At 48.2% G+C, this 15,395-nt stretch overlaps 1 protein-coding gene across 2 annotated transcripts in view; it reads right to left on the bottom strand.

Annotated features, from left to right (window-relative positions):
- Positions 1-15,395, bottom strand: part of slc15a2 (solute carrier family 15 member 2) — a 92,614-nt gene that overhangs the window by 12,621 nt on the left and 64,598 nt on the right. For both annotated transcript variants that reach the window (XM_038790075.1, XM_038790076.1), the window contains 4 exons: positions 13,478-13,524; positions 13,274-13,384; positions 6,835-6,931; positions 3,716-3,862 (listed from right to left, as the gene is read on the bottom strand). In XM_038790075.1, coding sequence (XP_038646003.1) covers positions 3,716-3,862; positions 6,835-6,931; positions 13,274-13,384; positions 13,478-13,524 — 402 coding nt within the window. The remainder of the gene's footprint in view (positions 1-3,715; positions 3,863-6,834; positions 6,932-13,273; positions 13,385-13,477; positions 13,525-15,395) is intronic.

Genomic DNA, 15,395 nt, shown 5'->3' with positions numbered 1-15,395 from the left:
CGAGAGGTTATTTCTCCTGGCTGTGGAATCTAGAACACCAGGGCAGAGATCTCAGGACAAGACGGCAATCATTTAACACTGAGGGCTTAGCACAGTGGGCTAAACAGCTGGCTTGCACTGCAGAACAAGGCCAGCAGCGCGGGTTCAATTCCCGTACCAGCCTCCCTGAACAGGCACCAGAATGTGGCGACTAGGGGCTTTTCACAGTAACTTCATTGAAGCCTACTTGTGAGAGTAAGTGATTATTATTATATTCCTTGATACCATTATTGTGGGATTGCCGCTATCTTTTGTCACACTCATACGGATGTACATGTGTGCGATGGAATTAAGGAGAAAAATCACCATTCCACCGATAAAATGAATAGATTAGGAAACAGCCCAATCCCCTACTTTATAAATCTCAGTAACTGTATGTAAACAATCCAGAATTTATTGAACAGATGATCCACGGCATTTAATATAAAATGCAAGATGGAGGAGACCTTTTATTTTTAATGAGACCTGCATTTTGCAATGTATTGTCACTATTTGCATCCTTAAATGTTCATAATCGTGCAAAGCTTTTATTATCTTATATATATATTTTTTAGCAAATTTAAAGTGCCCAATTCTTTTTTTAACAATTAAGGAGCAATTTAGCGTGGCCAATCCACCTACCCTGCACATCTTTGGGTTGTGGGGGTGAGACCCACGCAGACACAGGGAAAAAGTGCAAACTCCACACGGCCAGTGACCGGGGGCCGGGACCGTACCCGGGTCCTCGGCGCGGTGAGGCAGCAGTGCTAACCACTGCGCCGCCTTTATTATCTTATACTTAATTTTTACTTTACTGATTGCCTGTGACTATGTCATGAACTATGATTACTTGTATCTTAATCACATTTGCCACCATAATGAATTTTCAACGCATCAATTATCTATTTCTCTACAGTTGCCTAACAAAAGAAATATCTTTTTATCTCGGATTTTCAGCTGACCCCCAGCGTCTGCTTAACGTACTTTTTCCCCCGCCCTCCCACTTATTTTTGCTGGGTGGGTTTGGTGGTATTTTCCCTGCCACCTCTGCTGGACTGAGCTGGTATAACCGAGACAGAAAGTCAGGTCTGCTGAGTGCAGCGAGGTCTTAATCGCTGCTGCGTCAAGCAGTGACCATCCATCATCGGGGGAGCTGTGCGCCGCTGCGCACGTCCCTACACCCATGGCCACCCTAGTCAAAGGAATCCAATTGACAGGAACACAAGAGATGAACGACAGGGGGTGCTCCTGTTTGTCATGATATGTATATTGACTGGTATGTAAAGAGTTAACAAGTTAATGTTAATGCTTCTTACCACTAGAGGGAACCACAGAACAGTCATATAAATATTGTGTGACTTCTGGGTATAAGCTTTTCAGGCATAAATACAGTTGTGTATTCGAGAGTTCTGCAGTTAGAAATAGCATAGTTCAATGTAGTAACCTTATACTTTAGGAATACGTACAAATTTTATTTAGTAGTGTTAATAAATTAGTTTTGTTTGTTAACAAAGCTGATTGTTCTTTGTTCAACACTACGCATCCAAGCCACCCAGGTAAAGCAAAGCAGAAAACACACCGCTGATGGCAAGTTAAAATATGTGGAGACGTCAGCAAGGTAGCACTTTGAAAAAATCCAATTTGCTCAAATCAAATCTTTTATGGTGCTGAGGAGAATCTGATGCAAATGATCCAAGCAAACTGTTCGCATTGGGCGAGATTCGGTCAAGAAACAAGGCATGTGAAGGCTTTGGAGACGGTGCAGAAAAAATTGACCAGGTTAATTCTGAGGATGAAATGCTTCAGTTACGTGGACATATTGAAGGATCTGGGGTGGCACGGCAGCACAGTGGTTAGCACTGCTCCTTTACAGCACCAGGGACTGGGTTCAATTCCGGCCTTGGGTGACTGTGCGGAGTTTGCACGTTCTCCTAATGTCTAGGTGGGTTTCCTCAGAGTGCTCCGGTTTCCTCTTACAGTCCAAAGTTGTGCAGGTTAGATGGATTGGCCATGCTAAATTGACCCTTAGTGTCCAAAGATGAGCAGGTTAGGTGGAGTTATGGTGTTAGGGCGGGGGAGTGTGCCTCTTCAGGGTACTCTTTCAGAGGGTCAGCGCAAACTCGATGGGCGGAATAGCCTCCTTCTGCATTTACGGATTCTATGAACTTCTGCTTGAGAAGAGAGGGTTGAGTTGATAGAGGTATTCAAAATCATGAGGGATGTGGATGGAGTACAGGGACAAAGTGTTTCCAATAGTGGATGGACCGAGAACCAGAGGACACCGGTCGAAGGTGATTGGTTAAAGAACGAATGACAAGCTGAGAACACAATTTTTTCAAGTGGTTAGCATGTGGAATGTACTGTCCGAGACTGCGGCACAGGCAGATCCCATTGCAGCTTTCAAAATGGAGCTGGATGATCACCTGAAGATAAATCGTTTTCAGGGTTAGGGGGAAAAGGCAGGCAAGTGGGAGGTACTGAGTCGCTCTTACAGAGAGAACTGGCATGGATTCAGCAGGTCGAAAGGCCTCCTTCTGTACCATTATCAGTCTATGATGACAATGGGGTTTCCAAATGCAGCGATGTTGCGAGGAGCTGACAATGGAGCTCAACAAGAAACCCTCCCCCTTACCCCTCATATTGAAGGACCTCGGGGGGAGGGGTGGGGGCAAGCTGAAGAGGGCAATTTTTGCCCCTATGCAACAGGACATTCTGAATACTCTACCTTCTATGGGGTGACACGGTAGCACAGTGGTTAGCACTATTGCTTCACAGCACCAAGGGCCCGGGTTTGATTCCCGGCTTGGGTCACTGTCTGTGTGGTGTCTGCATGTTCTCCCCGCATCTGCGCGGGTTTCCTCCGGGTGCTCCGGTTTCCTCCCACAAGTCCCAAAAGACGTGCTTGTTAGGTGAACTGGACATTCTGAATTCTCCCTCTGTGTACCCGAACAGGCGCCGGAGTGTGGCGACTAGGGCATTTTCACAGTAACTTCATTGCAGTGTTAATGTAAGCCTACTTGAGACACTAATAAAGATAATTGTTATTATTAAGGAAGGGCTCTAATATGTTGACAAGTCCCTATTAGAATGATACAATCTGTCAGCAATGAGGCATGACGGGCTATGTGTTGCGTACTGCACAAGACAAAGAGGCACTGTTCCCATTGGGGGATGCTACAAGAGCTAAGGGAGACAGGTTTAAGGGTTTGATCAAGAGATGCTGGGGGTTTGTGAGGAAGAACATTTTTACACTGAGGATGGAGGAAGTGGAGATGATGAATGATTTCAAAAGGAAATTGGATGGGCAGTTGAGGGAAATACACACGAAGGACGACAATAGGGGAACAGGACGGTCTGGGGAGCTAGCATGGACTTGCTGGGCAGAATGGTTTCCTTTTATGTCTCCTTAACTCTATGACTGATTGGAAGGAATAGTTGTCTTTCAACCTCTGATTTCCAGAGAATTCTACTGTTGGAGTTCCCTCACCTCACCAGGAAAGACATTGAATGTGATGATTACTCAACAGCTCCGTTGTTGATGCGTCACGTGCGCTCCGGGATGTCGGGAGAGCAAATTGAAGGAACCTCGGTTTTTTTTTTAAATCACCGCGTAACTCTGACACAAACATTTTTACGTTCTCATTTTTCTGTCAGTGAAGACAAAGCAATATGAGGCAGGCTCCTGAATGATGTGTACCTGTGAGTAGGAGAACTCCACTCCAGTTATGGAGAACATAACCTCGCCGGCAGACATCAGGACGTATTGCGGAATTTGCCACGCGATGTGCATGACGTTCGCTTTGATGTCTTCGGTTTTCCAAACCGTCAAGCTGGCATCTCCGGGCTGAAGGGAATCAAGCACAACACAACGGGGGAAAAGTCAATGTTTCCACAACACCAGCGATATCGCGGCAACGTACAGGGGGCCCATAGCGGCGCTCAGGACCACAACAACTTAAACCTATAAGACTTAAACGTAACGAAACAGGAGCATTACAAAACAAAGTACCCAAGTCACATTCAGAGATATTGGGTCAGATAATTGAACCCGTGAGCAAAGAGTTTTAAAGAGTGCCTTATTGGAGGAGAGATGTAGAGAGCATGTTCTGGAGCTTGGCATGCAGCTACAGACAGCAACGGTGATTATAAACGAGACCAACGTCAGCGAACCTCACCCACTGGAATTTGGAGGGAAGATCCATCAAGAACTTTCTAGAAAGCAGTCACTGAAGTCATCACCAAACTTTCTCTCAGCATTTTTTTTTATCTTATTGAAGTTGAAATACATACAATTGAATTAAAGGATCTGCAGATGCCATCATAGAATCACAGAATTTACAGTGCAGAAGGAGGCCATCTGGCCCATTGAGTCTGCACCGGCCCTTGGAAAGAGCACCTTACTTCAGATAACAACTAATAATAATCAACCAACTCACTGGAGGAGGAGGAGCTCCACAAATATTCCCATCTTCAATGATGGAGGAGCCCAGAACATCAGTGCAAGAGATAAGGCTAAGGCATTTGAAACAACCTTCAGCCAGAAGTGCTGAGTGGATGATTTATCTTGGTCTCCTCTGGAGGTCCCCAGCATCATGCAGTGGATCGAATTCGCTGAAGACTGATATCTATGTGATATCAAGAAACGGCTGGGATGCTGCAAAGACCCTGCCAATATTCCGGCAATAGTCCTGAGAACTTGTGCTCCAGAACTTGCTGCTTCCTAGCCAAGCTGTTCCAGTACGGCTGCTGCACTGGCATGTACTCGAATTGAGGAAATAATAATAATATTGAGGAAAATTGCCCAAATATGTCCTGTACACAAGAAACAGGACAAATCGAACCCGGCTAATTACCGCCCTATCCATCCACTCTCGATCATCAGTTAAGTGATGGAGGTTGACAGTGCAATCAAGCAGCACTTACTCAGAAATAACTCGCTCACGGACACTCAGTTTGGGTTCCTCCAGGGCCAGTAAGCTTCTGACCTCATTGTGGCCTTGGTTCAAAAATGGATAAAAGAGCTGAACTCCAGAGGTGAGGGGAGAGTGACTGCCCTTGATAGCAAGGCAGCATTTGACCGAATATGGCATCAAAAAGCCCGAGCTACACTGGACTCAAGGCATTTAGAGTCATACCTGGCACAAAGGAAGATGGTTGTGGTGGTTGGAGGTCAATCATCACAGCTCCAGGACCTCACTGCAGGCAGAGGTGGACTTACACTTATGGGGACCCCGCGCTCTCCCTCTTTGCTGGGGCCCCGCCCCCAATGATGTCGAGCCCCCCCATCAATGACAGCTTGGGTGGCCAGGCCTCGAGCCTTGACCCTCGAAGACCACGTGCTGCTGCTGCCTGGCTGCCACTGATGGCTATCTGGCCGGGCCTCTGCTGTCTCACGCCCTGGCCGTCTATTCCAGTTATTGCCCAGCCCGTTCCCCTCTCTCTCAGTCCCGCTGGCCTCTGTCTCTGGTCGAGTTGCCCGATCCCGCTGGCTGCTGCTCCCAAATTCCCGGAGACACGTCGTCGCCGCTTGCCTGGCCTTCTTCGCACCTACCGACTGCCGCTCTGCACACTTCCCATCCTTCCCTCAGGTGGACGGGCCTCGACGACTGCATGACCTCCTGGCTGGCAGCCGCTGCTGGCTATCCAGCCTGGTGGCCTCTTCTTTTTGGTGGCCTGTTTAATTGGCACCCCACCCACAACCCCAACACCCATTCCCTTCACCACCGGCACACAGCGGCTGCCGTGTGTACCATCTACAAGATGCACTGCAGCAACTCAGCAAGGCTCCTTCAACAGCACCTTCCAAAACCACGATCTCTACCGTCTGGAAGGACAAGAGAAGCAAATGCCTGGGAACCCCACCACCTGGTAGTTCCCCTCCAAGTCACACCATCGTGACTGGAAAATGCATCGCCGTTCCTTCACTTCATTCGGTCAAAATGCTGGAATATCCTCCCTAACCTAACAGCACAGTGGGTGTACCTACCCTACTTGGACTGCAGCGGTTCAAGAAGGCAGCTCATCCACCACCATCTCAAGGATAACTAACGATGTAAAATAAACATGCTGGCCTGGCCAACGACACCCAGAACCCGCGAAAGAAATTTTAAAAATCACCAAATCTGATATTCTGTTAAATATTAAATTCCAGCTCTTTTGCCTAAACAGACACCATTCAAAGATTTTTCTTAAACTTGCATTAATTTGATGTGTTATCTGTGCTGGTCTAACATCGACTGCAACTGGATGCAGTAAAACGAGAATCAGGCTTCCGACACAGGAGATGGTCCAACACTGTTTTATTGAACCTGTTGATTGCTGTACATAATCTGCTGTGGGTTGACACTCTATTAACCTAACTGATAACATCCTACTGACTTGACCAGACTAGCTCTCTACCACATGGTGATGATGTTCATTGGCCTGTGCACTGAGACTATCTCCCCAGCCGTGTCCTGTGGGAGAGGGGGAGCCTTAATGCCCTGTGGGCTTTATAGTGGTGGTGTCCTGTCTGGTGATTGGTTGTTCTGTGTCGTGTGTGTGTTCATTGGTTACCCTGTGTGTCAATCACTACATGTCTGCCTCTCATGATATAAATGAGTGGATATTATGACATAATTCAGGAAACAATCTTTGGCGAAATTTCCGCTTGATTGTGGAGTATCACGGCACAGAAAGAAGACATTCGGCCCTGTGTCCCTGTGCTAGCTCTTCTAAAGAAGTAACCAGTGTATCCCACAGCCTCTGCTCTTTCCCCATGGCCCCGGAAAGATTCAGCTATCTGGTGAATAGAATATTGGAAATTTTCACACCTACCTTTTTATACAGAATGATGGTGTATGCTGCTCCAAAGTCTATCAAGCCCACATCCACGGCATATTTTGTTGTACCCACGTTGCACATTGCTTTGTACCTGTTTGAAAGACAGAAATAGTCAGGGGAGAGGAGGCCGATTTTCATTCCTGTGAACTCTCCAAAAACTCTCAGGTGTGGCACATAGAAGAGCTGTTGTATCCGTCGAGTTGCCAATCCATTCAAGGTTCTGATGGAGATTGGGCACTCATTGGAATTCCCATCATACTAAAAGCCAAGCATTCATGTCGAGAGGGCTAGAATACAAGACCAGGGATGTACTTCTGAGGCTGTATAAGGCTCTGGTCAGATCCCATTTGGAGTATTGTGAGCAGTTTTGGGCCCCGTATCTAAGGACGGATGTGCTGGCCTTGGAAAGGGTCCAGAGGTGGTTCACAAGAATGATCCCTGGAATGAAGAGCTTGTCGTGCTGTGGTATTGTGTGAAGCAAATAATGGCATGATGGGAAAACTAGTCAAGTATTCTTGGTACAATTGAATTTAACCAAAGACACAGATACAGAATACACAGAGACAGCATGTCTTGGGAACTGGGTGACTCTGAGAGTCTAGATAAGGCTTGGAGCTAGAAGTAGTCTTAATACATAACAAGCTGAACAACTATTTCTTCCTGTTACTAAACAAATTCTTCCCTTTCTTAAAACAAAGACAAGATAATGATATGAAACTCAAGTCCCCTAAAGGTCAGCAAGGTGACGCCATTGTAATGATTATTACTTATGTTTTACTTTCAATCAAATTCCTGACCAAGCTGTATTCATGTTATCTTGATCCTATAATGTATAAGAATCGCCTTCTTTTCCTGTAATATCGCAGACTTGGGACGGACTCAGCAGTTTGTAATTGACTGCTTTCCGACTCCAAGTATCAGCCATTTTCTGCTAGCAGTTCTAATTAGTGAATAAAGTTCAGTTTTGCTTATCTAATGAATGCTGTTTGAATTTCTCTATCACAGTCAAGACGCGGGGAAAATATAAAATACAACAGTGCGAGGAACGGTTGAGGACTCTGGGTCTGTAGTCATTGGAGTTTAGAAGGCTAAGGGGGGGATCTTATTGAAACAGTGTACTGCGAGGCCTGGATAGAGTGGACGTGGAGAGGATGTTTCCACTTGAAGGAAAAACTAGAAGCAGAGGACACAATCTCAGACTAAAGGGACAATCCTTTAAAACAGAGTTGCAGAGGAATTTCTTCAGCCAGAGGGTGGTGAATCTATGGAACTCTTTGCCGCAGAAGGCTGTGGAGGCCAAATCACTGAGAGTCTTTAACATAGAGATAGATAGGTTCTTGATCAATAAGGGGATCAGGGGTTATGGAGAGGAGGCAGGAGAATGGGAATGAGGAAAATATCAGCCAAGATTGAATGGTGGACCAGATTCGATGGGTGGAGTGGCCTAATTCTGCTTCTATGTCTTATGGTGCAAGCCACTGGACAATTTCCAGATAAGGATCCTTAACGGACATTTCAGACCATCAAGATTAACGCTCCAAACAGTGGGATAAGAGGTTGCTGACGGATCAGTAGTCAAGGCCATTAACACCTTTATCATTGCCCTGCTTCTAGGCACCTGCACAGCACGGGGGGGTGGGGGGGGGGGGGGGGGGGTTGGGGGGGGGGGTTGGGGGGTGGGGGGGGGATCACACCGGGCTTTGTCAAACGGTCACCTTGAACGCTTTTGCACCTTGCATCTTAGTCACAGTATGTTACAGTCACTGGGGGAAAAGGAGGACCAATCACACATCCCCCGCGCTGCATGATAAGAGGAAATCGCCAGGCTGTGGGTAAAAATGAAGTATTCTAAACTCGAAAGGAAAGGTTCTGCGTTTATAGAGGGCTGAATTCTCCGGTCCGCCAACCACGTGGTTCTCGGCAACGGGCAGTTTGCTGGCAGCGGGATTCTCTCTTCCCATCACTTTCCCATTGGGAACAGAAATCCCAACAGCCGGATTTGTGCACAGCAAGCTCCCACAGACACACGACCAAATAATCTAATTTAATGATGTTGGTTGATGCTTAAACTTCGGATGTGACACTGTGGAGAAATGCCTGGTTCTTTTTCCTATCGTCTAGTGCTGTGATATCTCAGCGGGTAGACTGTTTAATGCATTGATGTGCCATCAATTGCACGAGAGACGAGTTGCTTTACAAAAGTTAGGCTTTAATAAACTAGAATTTAGCCCTGCGGTTGTCTACAATAAAATGGACGACCGCCGGGCGTTTGACTATTTATACCTCGGCAAGGAGGCGTGGTTAACTCAGCCTCTCGACCAATCGGGCGAGAGGCACATGAACGACCAGGGCCAATGGTAAGCCGGTGTTCTGCCCCAATGGCAGACAGGTATGCAAATCATATCACCACATGCTTCATCTGCAAAACGACAACTGTGACATCGCAGCACCCTCTCGGTACTGCACTGGGATTACCTGCTTGAATTAGGAGCTCAAATCTCTGGAATTGGGTATTTAAACCTCCAGCCTCACTCAGAAACTGGGCTAAGGCCGACATATAATTATTAATGACGGAGTGTTTGTCCCTGTACCACACTTATTGCTTATCAGTTGCTCCGGGAAGATAGCACTGGGCGAACATTTACAACTGATTGGTTAGCTTGACTCCCTCAGATTGCAGTATGAAGTTACAACAGACCGGGCTTCTGAAGCAAAGTTGGGAGCCGAATACCCGGATAAAATCAGTGCCAGTGAGCACCTCCAGGAGGCAGGAGCTGAGCTGCCTGCCTGATGCCAGTGGAAAAGACGGACGGCAGCCATATTGAGGCCCGCTGCTGCTGCCGCCTTGGCAAAGAGAGCAAGCAGTGACCCTGTAGCATGGAAGCTTAAGGTGGTGTCCAAACAATAAACTCACGGGTAATGCGCACAATCTGGAGCAAGGTGCCCCACTGGATAATTTCCAATGTATTAGGGGGCGACACGGCTACGCAGTGATTAGCACTGCTGCTTCATGGCGCCGAGGGCCCGGGTTCGACCCCAGCCCCGGGTCACTGCCCGTGTGCAGTTTGCACATTCTCCCAGTGTCTGCGTGGGTCTCACCCCCACAACCCAAAGATGTGCAGGGGAGGTGGATTGGCCTCGCTAAATTGCCCCTTAATTGGGAAAACTTCACTTTGCATTCACCTCGACTGGGAGCCTGATAGCTGTGCACCGACCTGAACCAGACTGTTGGTGTTTGCTGAATTCTCATCTGAAAATTGCAGTTCTGTCCTCCCCGGTCCCTTAACGAGTTTCTCCAGGAGCTCATTGGGATGGTTAATTGGAGCCGAGAGGGTTTCCCATTCCCTCTGTCCACCCATGCTTTGAAAATTGGAGACTCTCCCGAAGGCAGCAAAAGCCTGGGATCCCTCAAGGACCATGTATTTAAATTGTGACTGGACCCTGTCCCGGCCCCGTGAGAACCTGTCGCAATGAGTGAACAGCACTGAACCAGACCCAATGGTTCTGTTATTTTATTTAATTCATGGGATCGGGCGTCGCTGACTATGACAGCATTCATTAACCATCCCTAATTGCCCTCGAGAAGGTGGTGGGGAGTTGCCTTCTTGAACCGCTGCAGTCCACGTGGTGTAGGTACCCCCACAGTGCTGTTAGGGAGGGTGTTGCAGGAATTTGCCCCAGCGACAGTGAAGGAACGGCGATACATTTCCAAGTCGGGGATGGTGAATGACTTGGAGGGCAACGTCCAGTTGGCGGCATTCCCATGTATCCGCTGCCCCTGTCCTTCAACTTGGTAGCGGTTGTGGATTTGGAAGACGCGGCCTAAAAGGCTTGATGAGTTGCTGCAGTGCATCTTGTAGATGGTATACACACGGTTGCTATTGTGCGCCGGTGGTGGAGGTTTGTGGATGGGGTGTGAATCAAGCGCGCAGCTTGATGTTGGTCTATGGTTGTCTATGGTCTTTACATCAACCTTGTCCCACCCTATCAACAAGCCCATCTATCCCTCTCTCACATATCGATCCAGCTTCCCCTCAGATGCTGCGGTATTGCCAAAACATTAGGGAAGAAGATGGCACAGTGGTAATGTCCAGAGGCCCAGGCTATTGCTCTGGGGGCATGGGTTCAAATCCCACCTTGGCAGCTGGAAGAATTGATCAAATTGGAATTGAAAGTCTCAGTAATGGTGAAGATGCAATCAAGCACCCATGCTCCTTATACAACACCTTCCAAACCCATGACCTCTACCACCTTGAAGGATAAGGACAGCAGATGCATGGGAAAACCACCACCTGCACGTTCTCCTCCAAGCCCCACACACAGGATTTGGAACACCATCCTGGCTTGCTGTTGCCTCACTGTCGCGAGGGCAAAATCCTGGAAGTCCCTCCCTAACAGCATTGTGGGTGTACCTACACTACATGGGCTGCAAGGTTTCATGAAGGCAGATCACCACCATGTTCTGAAGGGCAATTAGGGATGGGCAATGAATGTTGGCCTAGACAGCGATGTCCACCAATAAAAATTATCAACGATTTGTTCTGAAAACCCAACTGGTTCACTCATGTCCTTCAGGGAAGGAAATCTGCCGTCCTTACCTGGTCTGGCCTACATGCGACTCCAGACCCACAACAATGTGATTGATTGTTAATTGCCCAGCAAACCATTCAGTTCAAGAGCACGGGGCTGGTTTAGCACAGTGGGCTAAACAGCTGACTTGTAATGCAGAACAAGACCAGCAGCGCGGGTTCAATTCCCGTATCAGCCTCCCCAACAGGTGCCAGAATGTGGCGGCTAGGGGCTTTTCACATTAACTTCATTGAAGTCTACTTGTGACAATAAGTGATTATTATTATTAATGATGAGTAACAAATACTGACCTTGCTCGTGGCAAGCATATCTCCTCTGGTAGAGATTTCAATATAATAACAATAATCTTTATTAGTGTCACAACTAGGCTTACATTAACACTGCAATGGAGTTACTGTGAAAAGCCCCTAGTCGCCACATTCCAGCACCTGTTCGGGTACACAGAGGGAGAATTCAGAAAATCCAATTGACCTAAAAGCACGTCTTTCGGGGCTTGTGGGAGGAAACCGGGGAGGAACCCCACGCAGACACAGGGAGACAGGGAGACCTTGCAGACTCCGCACGCACAGTGACCCAAGCCGGGAATCGAACCTGGATCCCTGGCGCTGTGAAGCAACAGTGCTAACCACTGTGCTACCGTGCCACCCTATTCTAACTGCTGTCTGGGTACAGATGTTTTACCTGGGTTTCTTATTGGATTTATTAATGACTATGTTATTTATGGCCATTAGTTTTAGACGCCTTTAAAAAGTTGAACATTTTCTCTTTGTTGCCTAATTAAACACTTTCATTTTAAAACATATCTATCAGGTGACCCCTCGGTCTTCACCTTTCTAGAGAAATTACCATCTTGTAAATAGTACACACGGCTGCTATGTGCGCCAATGATGGAGGGGTCGAATGTTTAAGATAGTGGACGGGGTATCAATCACACGGGGCTGCTTTGTCCAGGATGGCGTTGAGCTTCGATTGTTATTTGAGCTGCAGTTGTCCAGGTAAATGGAGTGTATTGCACCACACTTGTTCCCCGTAGATGGCAAAAATCAGGAATACGTGAGAGATCAGAACAGGAGGAATGCAGAGTATTTGGAGGCTTGGGTGGAACTGGATTACTCACCGGTTACCATGCCCACAACACTAAAATACCCACAATGTGTATAGAGAGAGCGAGGAGAACTTCATATTGTAATGATCTAATTTCAGCATTCAGTTCAAACAGCCGGGGTTCTCCGACCCAGCGGAGAATCCCGAGGGGGGGGGGCCATGAGAATCGCGCTGCGCCGCCCTGATGCCAGCTTCCCCGTTCTCCGGCGCCGATTCTCGGGCGCTCGCGGGATTCCCACCGTGCCGAGTGTGCGGGGGCCGTCCTGGAGAGAGAGAGGGGGGGGGGGGGGGAACCGACCCCGGGAGGGGCCCCTAAGGTGGTCTGGCCTACGATCGGGGCCTACCGATTGGCGGGTTGTTCCGTGGGGGCCTACTTTACTCCGCGCCGGGCCCCTGTAGGGCTCCGCCATATTGCCCGGGGTCCGGCGCAGAGAAGGGAACATCAGCGCATGCGCAGAAATACGGCGGCCGTTTCACTCATGCACAGAATCACGCCAGGCGTTCTGCGCATGTGTGAACTCGAGTGGGCCGTTCCGCGCTGGCTGGAACCACTCCGGCACCAACCTAGCCCCTTAGGAAAGGGAGCATTCCCCATTATCAGGGACCGTTGACGTCGGAGTGGTTGGCGCCGCTTGTCACACTGGCGTAGGGACATAGCCCCATTATTAGAGAATCCCCCCGCCATGGAATCTCAGGCACACATCATGACAAAGTATTTCCGAGACAAACCTCCACTTACTGTCCTCTATCCATAATCGCATACTTGGAGCTGCCCAGGTTCTTGTTGACCGTTCCGAATTTCAACTCTCCCAGGGTGACGTTCATATCTTCGGAATAGGCATTTACGATTCTGTGGGCAGAAGTCAGGCAGTCAGCGGGAGCCAGAAGAAACAAGTTTTCTGACAAGGAGACGATCGAGGAGTTAAACCGGCCAATGTCCTACCTCACTGTGGCTTTTCCCTTCTGTGGTTTCAACTTTTCATCCTCCAGCTGCACACAAAGATAGCACAAATTCAGTGGGCGTTTAGGAAGCGGTGAAGGAAGACTCGGATTGTTACGATTCCTTTTGCAAGCTCAGGACCGCTTAAAGCGCTTTGACATTCAATGACACACTTGTTGAAGTCTTACAACACCAGGTTAAAGTCCAACAGGTTTGTTTCAAACACTAGCTTTCGGAGCACTGCTCCTTCCTCAGGTGACCTGTGCTCACCCCAGTCCTACGCCGGCATCTCCACATCACACTTGTTGAAGGGAAGGGTGGAGAGCGTTGCGATATTGGAAGCGTGACAGTGAATCTATGCAAAGCAAGATCCCATAAACCGCAGTGTGACAATGATCCGATAGTCTGTTTGTGTGGCATAGGTTGAGGGATAAACATCGGGCGAGACACGAGGAAGGACACCCCCACCGTTATTTGAAATAATGCCATGGGATGCTTCACATGCAATCGAGAAGACATAATCTCAGTTTAACGTGCTGGGGCTGGTTTAGCACACTGGGCTAAATCGCTGGCTTTTAAAGCAGACCAAGGCAGGCCAGCAGCACGGTTCAATTCCCGTACCAGCCTCCCCGAACAGGCGCCGGAATGTGGCGACTAGGGGCTTTTCACAGTAACTTCATTTGAAGCCTACTTGTGACAATAAGAGATTTTCATTGTTTTTCCATTTCATTTCAAAAGTCAACACTCCTGACTCCCTCAGCCCCGCACCAGAGCATCAGGGTAGATTACGTCTCTTGGTTGGACACGCACTGTGACCTGCTGGTACTGCAGGATGTGGCATTATTGATTCCCAACATCATTTTCCCTTCTTGGGAGTGTGTGGATTCTGTTAGGGCGAGTTGTGCTGTTCGACATTAGCATATAAGAGTCCTGTATTCCAGAGACCAAGTTAATGTTCTGCTTCAAACCCCGCCGCAGCAGAGGGTGAAATCTGAATTCAATAAAAAAATCTCTAACATTGACCATGGTCCATTGTCGTAAAACCCCAGCTGGTTCACAAATGCCCTTTAGAAAAGGAAATCTGCCGTGCCTACCTAGTCTGGCCTACATGTGACTCCAGATCCACAGCAATGTGATCGACTTTTAAGCACCCTCTGAAGCAGCCGAGCAAGCCACTCAGTTCAAGGGCAATTAGGGATGGGCAACAAATGCTGGCCCAGCCCTGAAAAACCCACATCCCATGAAAGAATAAAATAAAAGTGGGCAGCATGGTAGCACAGTGGTTCGCACAGTTGCCTCACAGCTCCAGGGTTGTCGGTTCGATTCCCGGCTTGGGTCACTGTCTGTGCGGAGTCTGCGCGTTCTCCCGGTGTGTGCGTGGGTTTCCTTCAGGTGCTCCGATTTCCTCCCACAGTCCAAAGATGGCCATGATAAATTGCCCTCGAGTGTCCAAAAAGGTTAGGTGGGGTTGCTGGGTTACATGGATAGGGTGGAGGTGTGGGCTTGGGTAGGGTGCTCTGTCCAAGGGCCGGTGCAGACTCGATGGGCCAAATGGCCTCCTTCTGCACTGCAAATTCTGTGAAAACGTAATCCAATGTGGGGGGAGTGTGGCTCCATTCAGTTTGGTGAATGCTCATTTCAAACTGAAGACATGGGAATTTCTTCCAAATGGATTAAATGTTGATACTAGGGCCTTTTCACAGTAACTTCATTGAAGCCTACTTGTAACAATAAGCAATTATTAAGTTAATGTGGCGCAGGGCAAACCCAACCCATTCAAAACGTTATTCCTTTGAAGGACAACGGTTTATGGCATGGGACACCCACAAGACTGAGAAGATGAGATGAAGTAAACCAGGATGTCACGGTTAGGAAATGCCAAGCAGTTTAAAAGATCGTAGGTTGCAGGGGTCGGAGGGCG

This window comes from Scyliorhinus canicula, chromosome 2 (genome assembly GCF_902713615.1).
Source record: "Scyliorhinus canicula chromosome 2, sScyCan1.1, whole genome shotgun sequence".
NCBI lineage: Eukaryota > Metazoa > Chordata > Chondrichthyes > Carcharhiniformes > Scyliorhinidae > Scyliorhinus > Scyliorhinus canicula.
Note: the sequence above shows the minus strand (reverse complement) of the source record. Positions and strands in the feature narration are given on the sequence as shown.